Source organism: Dromaius novaehollandiae, chromosome 1 (genome assembly GCF_036370855.1).
Source record: "Dromaius novaehollandiae isolate bDroNov1 chromosome 1, bDroNov1.hap1, whole genome shotgun sequence".
Classification (NCBI taxonomy): Eukaryota; Metazoa; Chordata; class Aves; order Casuariiformes; family Dromaiidae; genus Dromaius; species Dromaius novaehollandiae.
Genome location: NC_088098.1, coordinates 52,764,346 through 52,780,611, shown reverse-complemented (window position 1 = coordinate 52,780,611; position 16,266 = coordinate 52,764,346). Strand labels below are relative to the sequence as shown.

The following is a 16,266-nucleotide window of genomic DNA, read 5'->3' as shown; positions in this document are numbered from 1 at the left end:
CCTCTTTCTGCAGAAAAGGAAATTACTCTGCTGTAAGTCTTTGTGAGAAATGAACTCCCACTTTGTGTGAGAGTATATAGTATTACTGAACATAACAGGTTGTTGGTTATAAGGCTTGATAAGCAGTATGTAACATTTTGTAGCTTCAGGCCCTTGTTTCTAAAATTTATTCTTCATTCCATGTTTCGGTTTAATAGACATGAAAGCTGTTATCTACCTACACACTACATACAGAAGTCACTGGCAACGCAGACAGCCTTACTTTATGAAGAGGCTTTAATCTTAATCTGGAAGAGATTTATCTAGAAGAACAATTTCCAGACTTTCTCTTTTTAAACTTGTTGCTATTTGCATTCCCAAAGTTGTTGCTTTCCAGGTTTGGAATTGCTGCTGTGGAGGTGAAAGTAGAGCCAGCGGTTGTGTTGCTGAGCTGCAAATATGAAATGCAGAGAAACTTTGGCACTTAAATGCTGGTGCAGGTTGAGAAGTTACAGCATCTTGAGAAGGACAGCTGTTAAAGGCCAGCAGCTCTTGGCTCTCAGTGAGTTTTAAATGTGATGTGAACCTGTATTTTCTGCAGAGTTGGAATATTATGGATCAGCTGATAGGTTGCATCTTGCCCCTGGTGCATTTGATCTGTAGCTTGACTTCCCAAATTAATTTGACCAATTAGCCATGGAAGACAGCTCATCCTCTGGAGTAGAAGACACTCTAATCTTTGTAACTAAATAGTCTCTTTAACCTTATTGCAGCTTTCCATGAATTACTTTAAAATTGCAGGAATGGAATTTGAGGTGTAGGCTTTGTTCAGCTGGCACTGCACTGACTTCATCAAACAGATTAGAAAACAAGTTACCACGTAGTGTTGAATGTTGGAAACACTGGGAGCTGTTGACCTGGGCTAGATTGGAAATAGTGACCTAGAGATGTTAGACTTTTGTCATTTCCACGAACCATTTGGAGCCTAGAAACTATTTCTAAATGAAGTCAAGGAAAAATTCCTTAAGGTGACAATTCAGAGGCACTGTAGGATCACTGGAGGTCTAACAACTTTTCAGGTTAATAACCTTTATAGTGTCTATAAGCCGAATCTGTGAAGCCTGTATTTGCACAAAAGCTATTTTCTAGTAAGAAAGATTTGCTCAGCTCTCTCTATTCCATGTGATTGTTCCTTACTGACCATAGTTTTAATGAGTAAACATAATTATTACATAAAATACTCAACGATGGCGTATTTTAACATTTAAAAAAATTAGATTCCTGTGTGATGCTTTTTCTTCTTTACCTTATCCTGAATAACAATTGCCACGCTTGTTTGTGCAGAACATATACATTCAGCATGTGTGTACAGAATGTGAACATTAAAGGTCATAGCCTACAGTCATTATTATGTTCACTGCAGTCTTATTTAACACTGTTTAATGTGGAAAAATCATTCTTTTAAAGTGTATTTTTCTTTACTTTTTATCTTTTAGGCAGTATTTTGCATTTCTGCAGAGTTTTGCACAGATCCTGTTCCCATGCAAACTGATGAGGGAGAAATACTGGAGGAAGGCAGTCCCAAGGTCAGTGAGGTAAATGCCACTGTATTTTGGAGGAGCAAGAGCTTGCTTGGCTGAAATGGGGAATAGGTGGAGTGAGCACTGACTACTGGTGGTATTTTTAATAAATATCTGCATGCAAGTAAATAATATTTATTACCTTGGAGACATTTTAAAAAATAGTTTTAAAAGGCTTTAGAAAGAAGGGCTTTTGCTCTCCAGTAAGGACTGGAAGATGTGTCTGAGTTAGGGCACTCCCAGGAAGAAAAGAGGAAAATCTTAAAAAGAAATATCAACTTAGGTGATGTGTGTATTCCATTTGTTAGAATTGGAAGGGCTTATGAAGATTTCTCCTCCGCCCGTCGCTTAAGATTGTCTTAAGGAATTAAGCATGTGAGCACGCAGGTGTAAATATCAGCATTTGTAGATTACTGGCTGTTCTCTAATGAAGGTGTTCTGCTTCTCGTTTCATTATACTTATCAACATGTGCTTTGTTGTGAGACTGCATGGTATGTTACTTTTAAAGGTACCTGTGATTCTAGACGTAGAATAAAAGAGAATAATTCCTGTTGAGACAGGAAGCTATTAAGTGCGCAGTTGAATATAATGTTGGCTGTGCTCTGCTTTTTGCTGTTAAGAACTACTTCCTGAAGATGCACATGTTGAGTCACAAATGAGTTTGCCTTTTTGGTTAAATGGCATAGCGATTATCATACTCTTCAATAGGTTTGTATTTTAAAGTCCTGACTGTCTCAATGAGTTAGTGTTAACTTTGCGACTACCCTGTTTTAAAATGTGGCTCCTAGATTTCATCAAAATCCAAATCCTGATTAGCTTGCTTGTAATCTTCTGTAGGATACTGTGGCTGAAAGAGAAAAACGGAGGATTTGAAACCAAAATTTATCGTGTTTGGGCTGTAGTCCTTTGAGGGATGTTTTTGTAGTTTTATGCTTTCATAAAACAAACTATTGCTTGAGCTGTACTCATCATCCTAGGAGATGATTAACTAGCATAGAGAGGATTTGGTGAGTGTTCCCGCATATGCTCTAGGAAATGCGTTAATTTTAAATGATTTAGGAGAAAGGCTCATTAGATTAGGTGCTGACAAATGAAAACATATTGGTGGACGTACTCGCATCCAGACTGTTGAATGCTTCTGTTTATAAGGATATGATTAGAAGTTTCAGTTGGAAAGAGATGTGAGAGGAAATATCATGGTACAATTAATTACTGATTTTATTAGCATAGCCACTGGTGCTTGTTTTTCCTAAAATCAAGAGAACCTCTGCGTGTGTGTGTGTACACAGGCCCATATATATATACATATATGCATGCACATATACAAATATGGATACATGGCTTTCACTTTTTTGTGTGTGGCAGGAAGTAGCTTGAAGTAACAGTCTTGTGAAATCTGCACTTTTCCTCCAATAAAAAGTATGTTTTTTTTGGAGGGGCATGCTTAATTGTGGATATAATGGCAAACATAGCTCTGTCCCAGCATTAAGCACTGAAAAAATTTAACAAGTTTAAATTTCAAAATAAAAATTTTAGACTGACTTCGAATACCAAAGTACATACGCAGTTGTTCTTGAAACAATTGTCATTTAGAGAAGGTGCGAGATTTGAAATTAAACATCTAGTATTTGATGTTATTATTTAAAGAGCTATATAGAATCAGTCTATATTAAAAAATACTCATGGCTATATCTAGTCTTTCTCCCTATCCTGTGATGTACTGGTCTACTCTCTGAAGTGTATTTTCCAATGCTTGTTTACAGACATAACTGATTATCCTTTCTTTCTTGGTCTCAGAAGAGTTTTTTGGCTTTAATAGTTGAAAGGTTTGTCATAGGAAAATTTAGGCAAAGTATCTTCCACTTCATTGTCTTTGTATGATTAAATGGTGTTCTTTGTTTACAAATATTTACATGATATAGTAAGCCATTTTCATAAAAACGGATTTTATTCGTAAGAAACGCTTTTTAGAACTTAAGGAGTATAGTCCAGTTTATTTCCACCTGTCAGGCCTATTCCCTTCCCCCTATCCCCCCCCCCCACACACCTTTCTGGGCAGATGTTGTGATTTTTTTTTGGAAGAAATTTGTTTCGTGCTTGGAAGACATTAGTATAGCTACCTATTTGTCCATATTTTATTTGGATTTTGCATTTCACCCCTTTTACCCATTCCAAAACATTAAGCTGTAAGTAAAGGCTGATTATATAGTGATTGTTATGCTTATTGTTCAGAACAATGAATCTCCTCTTCTGTGTATTTCTGATCACTTGTGTCCATACTTAAGTATGAGGGATCTTTCTTTTCCTCTTTCAGTTTACACTCTGTTCTCAAAATCCCATAATTTATCTGTTTTTGCCTTCACTCAGTGATCTTTTTTGAGCCCATGAATGATACCTACAGTAGTCATCATCTTCTGGTATTTTATTTCCTTTGGACATTCAGGAAGGACTTGGTGCATTTAATGTATCAGCAGCTTCTTTGAAGCTCTTCTCTTAAACATTATAAAAGCAAGTCTGCAGTTCATAAATCTTATTATGATATTACTTAACACTGGTTAAGTGCATTCCAGGTACTTCAGTGACGATAAATTTGATTATATCATATATGAGATCAGACTAGGACCACGTTCTGGATCTTTGTTTTTAATAATTCATTTCTAGGCAAAAAGAGATTTGTGTAAGTGATATAAAGAATGAAATTACTGTTTATAGTGAGTTGTAGCATCTTTTACTGGCTACAGCAGCATAATTAGGAAAGAAGAGCGGGCAAACTTTCTGGCTTGAAAGTATTTCTTCAGCGTTTAAGGGTTTCAGCAACAGTACTAAAGCTACTGTTGTAAAAGTGGGAGGAGAAGATTGTAGAACTTGCACTTTTTTGTTTGTTTTGTATCTTACTACATAAGAAGACTTTATTTCTTACATAAAATAAAAGTTGGAAACCATTTTATGTTCTAAAGACCAGGCCCAGACCTACATGTTGGAATGCCTTGATATCAGCTCATTTGAAACATTTATATTGAGTAGTAAATGGCCTTGCCCTGATTATGCTTTTTTCCCCCCCTTCTTCTTTTCCGTATGCAAGATGCTTTACGTACTTTCCTACTGCCTAGAATTTCTCTCTTCCTCAGTGTTGGTCTTCACAAGAGTTAAGAAAACATCATTTGATCTTCTTGCAAAGTGTTCCTGTTAGCACTTCACTTGAATTTTAAGTGATAAACACCTAGACAACCAGACACAAAAACTGTCTTTAGACTCTGTAGCTGAATCCCTTCCATACTGTACTACATTTTGCCAAGAAGGGTTCTTGCCAAAACCTCACCTAACACTCCTGTCTGGTCTTAAGTTGATCTCTAGTTGAAAATCCATCTGTCTTATTTCCCCAAACTATATAGTGAACTTGGAAAGAGTAAATATACTAATTTCTAGGGCTATCTTTAGGTTATACTGATATAATCAAGATGTTTTGTCTTTTTCATGTTCATTTGTTACCATGCAAAGATACTCTAAAGGTCATAGTGTATCTTCACAAAGAGTAATGCACACGAATGGAGTTCTGTATCTCGATATGTTAACAAGTGGTTGTTGTGTCTTCACAAAATAATGAAGTGGGATTCCTATTGATACATATTGCAGAAAAAGCAGTGATTCGAATAACTGGTTACCTGAGACTGCAGATCGTGTGACTGGTTCTCCATCCTCGTTTTCAGAGACTTCAGCTACAAGAACTTTTTAATTAACGGAAAAGGTTTCACTCACTTTGCTTTTTATTCTCTTGCATGGTAGCATGGGGAGAGGCAGAGTAGGTATGTTAGTGCTGTCAGCAGTCATAACCTCTCAGATGCCTTAGTACTCTTTTTCTGGAATCTATGCTGGCATAACTTCAAAACCCAAATTTATTGTAGATAGAGATAACCTTGAAGGAAGTATATTTGGGGTGTCAGGGAGGTTATCAAATCATCTTTCATTGCAATGCCATGAATATCAGAATATAAGGATTTGGATACTGCAAGAAATAGCTTTCTTATGGTGCCAGTCTGAAAATAGCTTTAAACATTAAGACTCAATGGCATGCAATGGAAGAAAATGATTAATTGTGCTTTATTGCCTGTAAACTGGCTTGGTTCTGTAACTGTTTCACATTCTCTGACGTCCTAGACTGTGTGGTCTTCTGAGATATCAAGACTGAACCTCGAACAAAAAAGATGATTTACTTTTTTAAGAAAACAAATTTGTACTTATGCCTCATATGGAGTTAGTAGAATCGCTCAGCAGGCACTTCTGCAGCAGGTCACTTTCAAGACTAAATATGTACATGTTTCAAACTGATTAACATTTCATGAGAATTGAATTAGAAAATGTAATCCCTGCAGTCAAGAGTGATGAAGAGATGTAGTTTTGCTTGACTCCTGCTGACCTGAAGGCATTACTACAAAAATTGGTCTTTATGTTTGCCTTTGCTCTCCCTGAAATAAATGACAGAAATCCAGTTGCAACTTCTTAATATAAGCTTGTAAAGAAAGTTATTGGTGGGCTCAGTCCACACTTGTTCTTCATGTTTGTTTTCCCCACTGCTATTAATGCATGCCTTTCCATTTCATTTTGTAATTTTTTTAATTACTCATGCTTTTCTGTTTAGTAGTACAGTAATTGTTATTATATCAGTTGGGTTGTATTCATGGTCTTCCCAATTTCTTGTACTTAAGTTTCAACAATTCTTTTCCTTTTGCTTTTTCGAGGTGTATTCCTTTGCATCACTGATTCTTTCCAGGGTTATATTCCAGCAGAGAGTGGTTTCTGCTGAATAATTTAGTCTCCTCCTTCTTTCTTTTTAGCAGGGTGGTTTTGGAGAAACTTACTGTCTTGTTAGCTTTCCTGCCAGGGCTTTCCATCTTAACTGCCTCCATTATTTGATCCCACAGTTTCTTCCTTGTTGTCAGACTGTCAGAACATGGCATCAACATGGTAAAGACAGATGACATCTGTCAATAGCACGCTCATAATTCCAATATTTTCTAATATTAGTGCCAAAAAGAGAGGAAAGAACCTGTACAAAAGTAGGCTTTTTCAAATGAGCTTACAGTTTTATAAAAAGGAAATTATTTTTAGCAGATGCAGAATCCTCATTTAACAGGAATATTAGGTCTGTTTAATCCATAAGAACTAGAAGTGAAAATCATAGAGTGAAGAAGCATCCTTCTTTCACTTTATAAAGTATGTTGGTAGGTTTATGTGACTAGTTTCTAGCTTTTCAGGGTCATCCTTTCCCCCTTCCCTTTAAAAAGGAAAAAAAAAAAAAAAAAACCCCAGAAAACAAAACCCAGCATTTCTACTTGGAACCTCACTCTTTTTCCTGCTCTTTGGATTATGACTTCAATTATATTTTATGGTAGCTTATTTGCCACTAATGATTTTTAGGCTTTTTCCATTAACGGCCTTGGTACTCTGAAGATAATCAACAAGTACTGAGCTTCTTGTTCATGGCTGATTTCTTTTCAGCTGTTTTCATCCATCTGTTAAGGATTACTGCATAGATAACGCTTATACTTTGGTTCTCAGTTGTTCTTTGCCATAAAATACTGCAGGAGGAAGCTAAAATTTTCTACTTGATTTGGAATATTTTTAGAACTCTTTCAATATTAGCAAGAGTTTTGAGCTTCTGTTGCGAACTTATTTCTCAAAAAATACAATTAAAAATTTCTTGTTAGACCTTGTAAAATTCCCTCCCCACTTTGCTGTTCCTTCCTCTTTTAAAGTAAAAAAAATAAGAATTTGCAGGGAAGGAGAGACTTTGAGGTAATTAATGTATAGAAATTTATAAATTTTGATTTTGGTTTGTCATTGTAGAAGGGAAGAAAGAAAAAATAGTTCTACATATTCGAAGATGCTTTATATGATGGAAGTCCAGCTGCACAAAAGTTTGGATGAAAAAAGTAGCTGGGCAGTATTTACAATAATGCCCTACTCATGATAAGTACAGGAACAGGGAAAAGAAACATTCTGTACTGTAGGGTGTTATATGAATGTATTTTTATTCAAAGCTTTCATCAGTATTTACAGAAAATATATAGAAGTAATTATTGAACTGGATAGGTAGTCTAGAAATGAGGCTACTTTTCTGCTCTCTGTGGTGGCTATTTCAAAACCAGTGACAAGAAAATTGAGGCTTTTTCCTGTTTGTTTGTTGGTTTGGGGGGTTTTTAGGTTTTTTTGTTTGTTTTTTCCAATCTCACCGTTCAGTGCGACTCATCAGACTGTCTTGAGGTTACCTGTGAATCCTCGTTGTATTTGAAGTTGGCCACCTGTTCTTACCTGTCAACGTGAATCTTTCCATTACATTGTTGCCTGCCTGTTCTGCTCCTGGTTAATTCTGACTCTACTTGCCTCTTGGTGTCCTAATGGCAAACAAATGTGAGGTAGCAGTTTCCTTCTGTTTAAAGCACTCTTCAGAACCCTTTTGGTGGCTGTGGTCATCTTATCCTGAACCATTCACACAGAGGTGATAAAAAGGTTAAAAAGTACACAGCATTTCCTTTACAAGTATCTAAGCTTTTTTTTTTTTTTTTTTTTTTTTTCATTTCTTATCAGTTACGGGTAAAGAAACTTGCCTGAGTGGTATTTGTATTTGATCTGATAAATTACAAATTAAGACACTTAGAGGCTAAAACTTCAGGAGAAAATGTTATTAGGAGTTTTGCCAGTTGGTGGGTACCTCTTACTTAAAAGTGAGTGTGTTCTACTGACTGTATTTGTAGGTAGGTTTGCACAGTTTTTGATTATGAATATTACTTGACGTAGACAATAGTGTGGAAGTTAGGCTGGTGCTTTCATTATGTGGGATTTTAATATTAATTTAGAAAAAATAAAATCTTTGGGCAGTTATACTTGACACAGTGTCCAAAATCTTGATACCTGTGTCTTTGGGGTTTATAATACTATTTTCAGTGATACAGAAATGGGTTTCTATTCAGATGGTACTAAATAATTTAAAATATTCAGGCTGAAGGCCTATACAGTGACAAAATGAACAAAATGCTTTGTCGCTGTAATTAAAAGAAAACAAAACTTTCTGCTTTCCGATTTGTAGTACTGGCCTGGTACGTGGTGCTTACAGACTTGATGGTTTCTCTGCAATTTGAATCCCTGCTACTCTCAAAAGTTTTCACTTCCTAGTAAGAAATGAACTTTCAACCTCAATTGTACTTTCTTGGGAATACCTGGCAAGCCAGCTGTAGGTTTCAGTTTACTTATATGGCCATTGCCTCTCTGTTGGGTCCAGAAGAGTCTGTATTTATTTATTTATATTTCACCATTTAGTCAGAAGGTGTTAGTTTACTGTTTTCTTTGGTGTTTTTTTTTTTTTTTTTTTTTTTTTTTTGTCTGACGGTAGATTACTCAAGGACTTTAAGACATTTCTGTTCCCTAATATATAGGGTATGTTTCCATTGTTTTTCTGTAATGTGACTTGTAGGAGTAGCTGATCTTTCTCAGGCTGACCTAAAGCTTTACAAAATTTCTAGAGCCTTTATAGAAAATCTCTTGTAAAGTCTCTTGGAAGTAGAGAGAGAATCTAACAGGTATTTACCTTATACTTCCTAAGGAGGGCAGCAGTTTGAGGACTGATCTGAGCCCAGAGATGATTATTCTCCACAGAGGCTGATGTCCTCTTCATCATGCTGTGCTAGCTTCATCTTTCTAACCTGAAAATGTGAAAACCTTTTAGGAAAGTAAGTTTGAAACAGTCTTTGCATATTGTGTATTTTTTTGAAGTACACTAATCTTTCAGTAAAGAATGTAATTATATTAAATCTTATGTTAATATAAGTTGTCTTTCCTTTTATTTACATGCTTTTAAAGCTTGTGAAAATGTTATGGCAGACTCCTCTTGTTTTAACGAAAAATTAGTATAGTCCATTAAGGGTCAAGGGGAGCAGAAATTTTGTTTTCATTTTTCTCTCGAACTTTGACACTGGGGCCAACAGAAGAACCAAACAACACTTCCACAAAAATACTACGTTGTTGGACCTTTTTAAAAAGAAAAAAACTCCTTGTGAGTTTATAACTTTGTGTTGCAAATTTTCAAGGCATTGTAGCAAGGTGCTAAAATTACAGTATGTTTTCTGGGTCTACTGGCAAATTGCTTTATAAAACAAAGCAATTTATTGCAATTATAGACCAAGATAAAGTTGCTGAGAACTTTGCAAAAAAGAGCATGGAATTAAACAGAGAGTGATGTTGAACTGCAGTAAGGGAATGTTGTTTGTAGCTTAGAAGCTTGGACATTTTAAAAGACATTCGGGATCAAGTGCAAGATTTTACCTGCTGGGTGTACTGTTCTCTACAGGGTCAAGATGGATTACTCATTTGAAAAATACATACCTACAGTGAGTAGTATGCTTGGTAAAATACAGATATCTTAAAAGATGACTCCCTCTACTTTCTGCCCTCTGTATACCCTCAAACATTTTTGAAAAGGTACAAAAGAGAACATTAATACAATATTTATTTTCTTTCCCTTGGAAAACACCATCCTCTGCCAAATTGACTTTGATGGGATCTGTGAGAGCTGTTAATCAGGCAGCCCTTTGATCCAGTTTTTTCATGTGTAGTGTTCATGTGGAGGATATGTAATGGCATGGAATGTCATTGCAGTGAACAAGTGTGTATCTTTGATTTCTAGAGGAGAAAATGCTTCAGTTTTATTTAAAGCTCTGTTTAAACTCACCTCTTCCATTCTTTTTAAACTTTTCTTTTCATAAATGTTTTCTCAGTAGTGTTTTATCAGACAATAGTATCTCTTTTTAAGTTGATTACAGCAGTTTTTGCTGTACCTTTTCAACAGAGACAAAAGCTTTGGTGTAGGGGCAGGGAGAGTCAGCTTTGCTTGCAAAGTGTTTCTTTTCATGCAGGTGTACTACTGGGGCACAATTTGAGGGTTTTCCACCTTCTTTTGAGAATACAGTCCTTTGACCTTTTTCCATTCAGTTTTGTCTAAAGGTATTGGTAATAATTGTAGGCAGTTTCTACCAACATGACATGTTAGAGTTACTGGTTAATCAGCTACTTGAAACAAAATCTTGTAGATGGGAAAGTACCGATAAATGTTTTCAATCTTACTGTCCTGTGGTAAACTGAGGAGACAGTTACTTGGGAAGAAATTTGGGCCTCTGACAGTAAAAGCTTTACCCTTAGAATCTAAGTCATTTGTGGTCTGATTAGTTTGGTTGAGTCAATGAAAAGTGTGAAACTTACTGGTTTGATTTTTTTTTTCCATGCATTTGCAAGACACTGCAAGGACAATTTTGTTTTCAGTTTGTGAACTAGATGGGTTTAGATTTGTTTCAGTTCTTCAAGGTTTTTTCCTCTTTCACATTGTGTAGAAAAAATGGAGATGTGGTTTGTGGAGGAGAGCTTTCTTTTCTTCTTGCCAATAAAATAAATGATGATGGTCGACATCATTACAGTAGATGGGAGTGTTTATGTGGATGCTTAACTTGAACTCTGCGAAAGGTATTGTGCAGTATCAGTTCCCCTGAGGGTAAAAGCAGCATGCAAAGCACGTCAACATTTCCTGTAACTTGTTCAAAGTCAACTTACTCAGATGTTTGGATAGTACAAGGAAAAGGCACTGTATTACTTGGGGGGGGGGGGGGGGGGAGCGTAGTAGTTGTCTACCAGTTCAATACAACTGTGTGGAATTAGGTTGCTACGAAATTTTATACAAGTAGTCTGAAATCAAAGGGATAGACATCTCACTAATTTCAATAACCCTGAGAAATTTGGAAAAATCAGACAAGCCAGCAGCATTGTCAGTGGCTCCCGTGTGGTTAAAATGAGTTTGGATTCACGTTCTGATAACCGGAGAAACTGGCAAGTAGCTGTACTAGGTGAGAGCGAAGGTGTCTATAGCCTGTGTTCCTTTCCTTTTTTGAGAATGGTCAAAAGTGGATGCCTAAGGAGGAAGCTAAAAGCAGGTCTAATGTGTATTTGTAACAAAAGCACTCTCAGCCTCCAGCTATTTGTTGCTCAGGGACTTTCTGGACCTGTGGTGGTTTCTATGTATTTAGTAGCACATAATGGATTTTTCTTCTATGAACTCAGAAAAGAAAGTTATCTCTTCTTTTTTTCCTTGCCTGTCAGGTCAGACCTCTCAGAGCAGAGTAATTTCTGCATCTCTCTATATATGCCTACTCATACCACTTTCAGTCAGTCCTAACAAACAGCAAAAAACAGTATTTGTGGCACAATGAAGGTGGTTTAATGTGCAGTGCAAAAATGTAATTTAGTCTTAAGTAATTCTGATTATCATCTATTTTCTCAGTCCATTAAGAATTTTTTTCATTGTTTGTGTCTGTCCTTCTGTGGCAATGCATCATCTAGCTTTCCAAATTTATCTGGAAGAGAGAAGTTAACACATTTTCTCTCTCTTCTCTGTCAGGATGGTTAACAATGTCTGTATCAAAATGTCAGCCACTTACAGTTGTCATTTTAAACTGCTATAACTTGGTGATGTGTGCCTGCACCATAAATAGTAAATTAACTATAAACTCAGCTTAAATAGTTATAAGGCAGTATACAAGTGGCCTTTCAAGATCGTGTTGGGGAATGAACCAGTAACTGCTGATAGGCTTCAGCTGAAGAATAATACAGCAGCTTAAGTAAATAAAAGACAGGAACTGCTCATTTGTTACTAAATTCAGATTTTTCTGGGACCCAGACTATGTAGAATGCAGTAACAATAAATGAATCAAGTGCATCAACTGTGGTGCAGGAAATAGTGAACACTTTTATATTCAGAATGCAATATGTATTTTGTGTGTGTGATCTCTAGCTACCTCAGCAACTTCAAAGTTGAAGGTTTCAAATGGCTTTTCTAGATGTCCAGAATTTCAAATCTTAACTTGAGTGACTTAAAAAACTCTCTGGTGATTGAAGATGATCCTGGCAAAACAGTATCACTTGCTACATACAATTGGGTTAGCTCAAATTGCCTTCAAGGCAAGATTCAGATGAGCTAGTATATATCGATGATTCGTCTTATTTGAAATATATTACGCTGCAGCTAAGAAAGATGTTAAAAATCAATTTCTGGGGGGAAAATCCTTCTTATCTGTACAGTATGAAATGTGGTTGGGATCCTGAACTTTTCAACACTTTCAAAGAGTGACTGTTGTCCTGGTATTGATAAAATTGTTTTAAGCCTAGCAGAGAATTACAGTCAAGTTTTTGGGTATTCCATGGGATAGTAAATAACATAAACATTTCAAAAATTATAATAGAAAACAGGACACAGTTTTGTTTGGTTTTGTTTGTTTGGGGTGTGTGTGTGTGTGTGTGCACCCGCGCATGCGTACATGTGCAGATGATGAATTACTGACAGAGATGGAAGCGAGACTTCTAATTTTTTTAGCACTACTGCACTTTTCTTCCTAGGTTTGGTGCTTATTTAACTGAAACAAATTACATTTTTTTAAAGTTATAAAACTTCTTTATTCTTAATTATTGAGCTGCCATTGATAATCTGTCCTGTTGTTCTGTAACAATAATACACATTTTAGTGACTATGTATGTTAATGGATTTGTGTTTATAGTTAATGGTGTAACTTTACATTGAGTCAGGAATTAAAATACCATTAGGATGCATATACCATAGGTATTTGGCTAGTGATTTTTAAAAAGTGGTTATATGCATCTTAAGTGTGTTAGTATTCAAAACAATAGTCTGTGACTAGCAAGGAGTACTGAATGTGATCTGTGGCTTAGCAGTAAGATTACATTAGTAAATTTTCACTTTTCTCTTTACTAACAGGAAAAACAGGACTGCACAATTATAATAACACTGAAATGCTCAATCTAGATGCTGAAAAGAAACTTGAAGAAAATAGTAGGCTAGGAGATGGTTCACATTCCATCTTAGTATTTTCTTGTATATCAGGACTGTGCTTTGGCTAAAAAAAGGTAAAAATAGGTTCAAGTGAAAATTTAGTAGTGCCACAATACTGTCCAAAGAAAACCTGAGAGAGTCCAAAAATGCAGAATAATTTTTCTTATGTATGCTGTCTCTAAGATTTTGCTGCTTTTAATTCAGAAAAATGTTGCTCATTCTTGTTTTAGGAGAAGAAAAATTAAGGACCGATCTCGTACCATCTTTCAATTTAGAAATAGTGGTTTACATTTTTAATACTTTCCTCTTTGTACTAATATTAGGGATCGATCTCAAAAGTATACTTCGGGGATGAATTTCTGCTAATTAACTTGTGCTATTCTATGTGTGTTTTGAGATGCTAACTAGCTTAATATAAATACATTCCTAAAAAAAAAAAGAAAGAAAGAAAGAAAAAAGTGTTTGCAGCTAAATCATTGATTTTATTAAATAAAGTAAGTTTTTTATCTGTTGCTAGTGAGTAAAGTTTACCCCTAGTTCGTTTTGTCCTCATAGTGCTCATAGTAAAACGCTCAAAGAGAGGTGACTTGGCTGTCCTTTCATTTGTACTGGTTACATTTCTATCAGACCTCAAACTATTTATGTTTGATGTTTCTGACAAAGGCTTCTAACTGCTCGGCACTTATAGGGGCTTCCACAACCCTTAGTAACACGGGCTAGTGACTAATTGCTTGGATTTTGAAGATTAGGTTGTGCAGTTATACTTAAAGCAGATATTAATGAGGCAAAAGAAATGCTGATAGTCCATTTACAACAGCACTGTTACTGCTGCTGATTGGGAAGGGGTGCTGGTGTTAAAGCGGTAGTTCTGGTGAAACACCAAATGAATCGGTGTCTTAAACTGGACCTGCAGTAGGCTATGTTAAAATAAACAGGTGATATAAGACATTGGAAGGAAATTGCCACAATCTGCAAAAAACAGCTTTTGACCTTGGCTGTTTCTCACTGAGGTCTAGTAATATGCCAGATAAGGTCTTCAGTTCACGTGTGTGAGCTGGTAGTCAATAAAAAATCTTAATGTCTTCATCTGCTCACTCAAGTGGCTGTTTACATCTTTTTTTTGTAAAAGTAAAGAAAACAAACAAAAAAAATTACAGCTCTGAAAATAAATTGTTGAATGAGTACGAAAAGGCAGTGATAGTTACTCATGATCGAGCTGCGTTAATATATTTCTATAACTGGTGAAGACAAAATACTGTTTAAAACGAATAGCTTTTCATAGTAAGTATAGAGTTTCTTGCAGAAGCCTATCTTGTTCCTCAGAGTATCTAGTTTCTCTTGCACTCAGTACAGTTTTGGTCGACTAGGCCATCTAACACTTGAATCTTGTAAGGAAAATATGCTTTTCAGCGTCTGAGGTTTTTTTGCTCTTGAAATGTTCTGACACTTCAAACAAAATGTAGCAAAACTAACTTTATCTAGGCACTCCAGACTAATTTTATTTACTTATGAAGTGAAGGTCTCATTGAAGGTATTTTTAGAAAGAGTAGTATAAAACTCTGGTAGCAGCTGTTATACTTCTGAAAAAGTAGTTATTTATGTATTATGTCTAAGTTCCTCCTGGTATAGCTCATTCATTAGAAATTAAGTATCAAAGTGTTTAACTATGAATAGTTTTTGAAACATAAAACAATTTGTCTTTTTGCATTGACAAAAGTTAAAACACTTAATGCTGTAAAAACTGTGATTACTCACAGATACATATGTTTTTTTAAGGGGGGGGAAAGAAGCTTTGAAATGGTAAAATATTGAATTCAACAGCTTTCAGTGACTTTTTCAAAAATGCAGGTTTTTACTGCCTTGCCCTCTGCTGTTTAAGGGCCTATTTCTGATTGCTGCTTCCAGCTGGCAGAACTGTGAAGTTTACACCCTCATCTCTTGCCAGGAGAAACAGGTGAGGAAGGCACTCTCCTCGGTTTCTGCCTGTGGAATCGATGGCTCCCCCTGCAGCCCTTGCAAGACAAACAGGAGTGCCTCAGCCCCCTGTGTCATTCCAACTTTTCTTCTTTCCCTGGAAGGAATGAAATAGGCACAAGAGTCCTGTCTTACCTCTATCTTCCACTTTTTCTGTGTTATTTTTCTGTGTTTTCCTATGTATCATGTAAATCAAGAGAGGCTGAAGATTTAGAATAAGCCTTTCAATAACATTTGCAATTAATTGGATCTGTTGTGGTTGCTGTATGCTGCATATTGCTGAAATTCAGTAAGAGATCTGGGCTCCACCTTCTGTAAAAAGAAGAGGGAAGGAGGGCTGGACATGAGATACTGTGATACAGTGAAGAGAAACTGAGGGACTCTTTAGGGGAAGAAGCGTACATAGTTTTTTAATGGGGGGGGGAAGAAAATTTCAGCTAATTGTGGCTGAAAGTTCAATCTATCATTCCTCTTTTCAGTTCATTCTGTGGCCGTCATTTTATCAAAAATTTAAATATTCTCATCCTTTCTGCAATGGGGTTTTACTGTTGTCATTGGAAAATATTTTCAATTTTTATATTTGTAGATTTAAAAAATGCCAAGTGAATAAATTAGCTGGTCCTAAGAATTAATGTTAGTAAAATGAAAATAATGTACTCAGAATTTTCTTGGGTCAGTGTGCTTATTAGTTTTGTTTTCAGAAGGTATTTTGTCAGAGATACCTATTTAAATTAAGATGAACTACCCAGTAAAGCAATTTTGACTTTCCAATGTCAGGGAAAGCTGGAAACATGTATTACTTTCTAAGTTTATTCTAAAATTTTTAGAACACAATAAATAAACTGTGTAAC

The 16,266-nt window shown here is 35.8% G+C and overlaps 1 protein-coding gene across 14 annotated transcripts in view; it reads left to right on the top strand.

Moving 5' to 3' along the window:
* The window catches only part of TNRC6B (trinucleotide repeat containing adaptor 6B), a 141,970-nt gene that overhangs the window by 20,636 nt on the left and 105,068 nt on the right, over window positions 1–16,266 (top strand). For 6 of the 14 annotated variants that reach the window (XM_064512129.1, XM_064512159.1, XM_064512153.1 and 3 more), the window contains one exon: window positions 1,476–1,574. The exons of 2 other annotated variants lie outside the window; for them this stretch is intronic. In XM_064512129.1, coding sequence (XP_064368199.1) covers window positions 1,531–1,574 — 44 coding nt within the window. In that variant the 5' untranslated portion in view covers window positions 1,476–1,530. Of the gene's footprint in view, window positions 1–522; window positions 542–1,475; window positions 1,575–15,298; window positions 15,396–16,266 lie in introns of those variants that run through there. 6 more of the 14 variants (XM_064512131.1, XM_064512094.1, XM_064512141.1 and 3 more) reach the window with 4 other exon arrangements.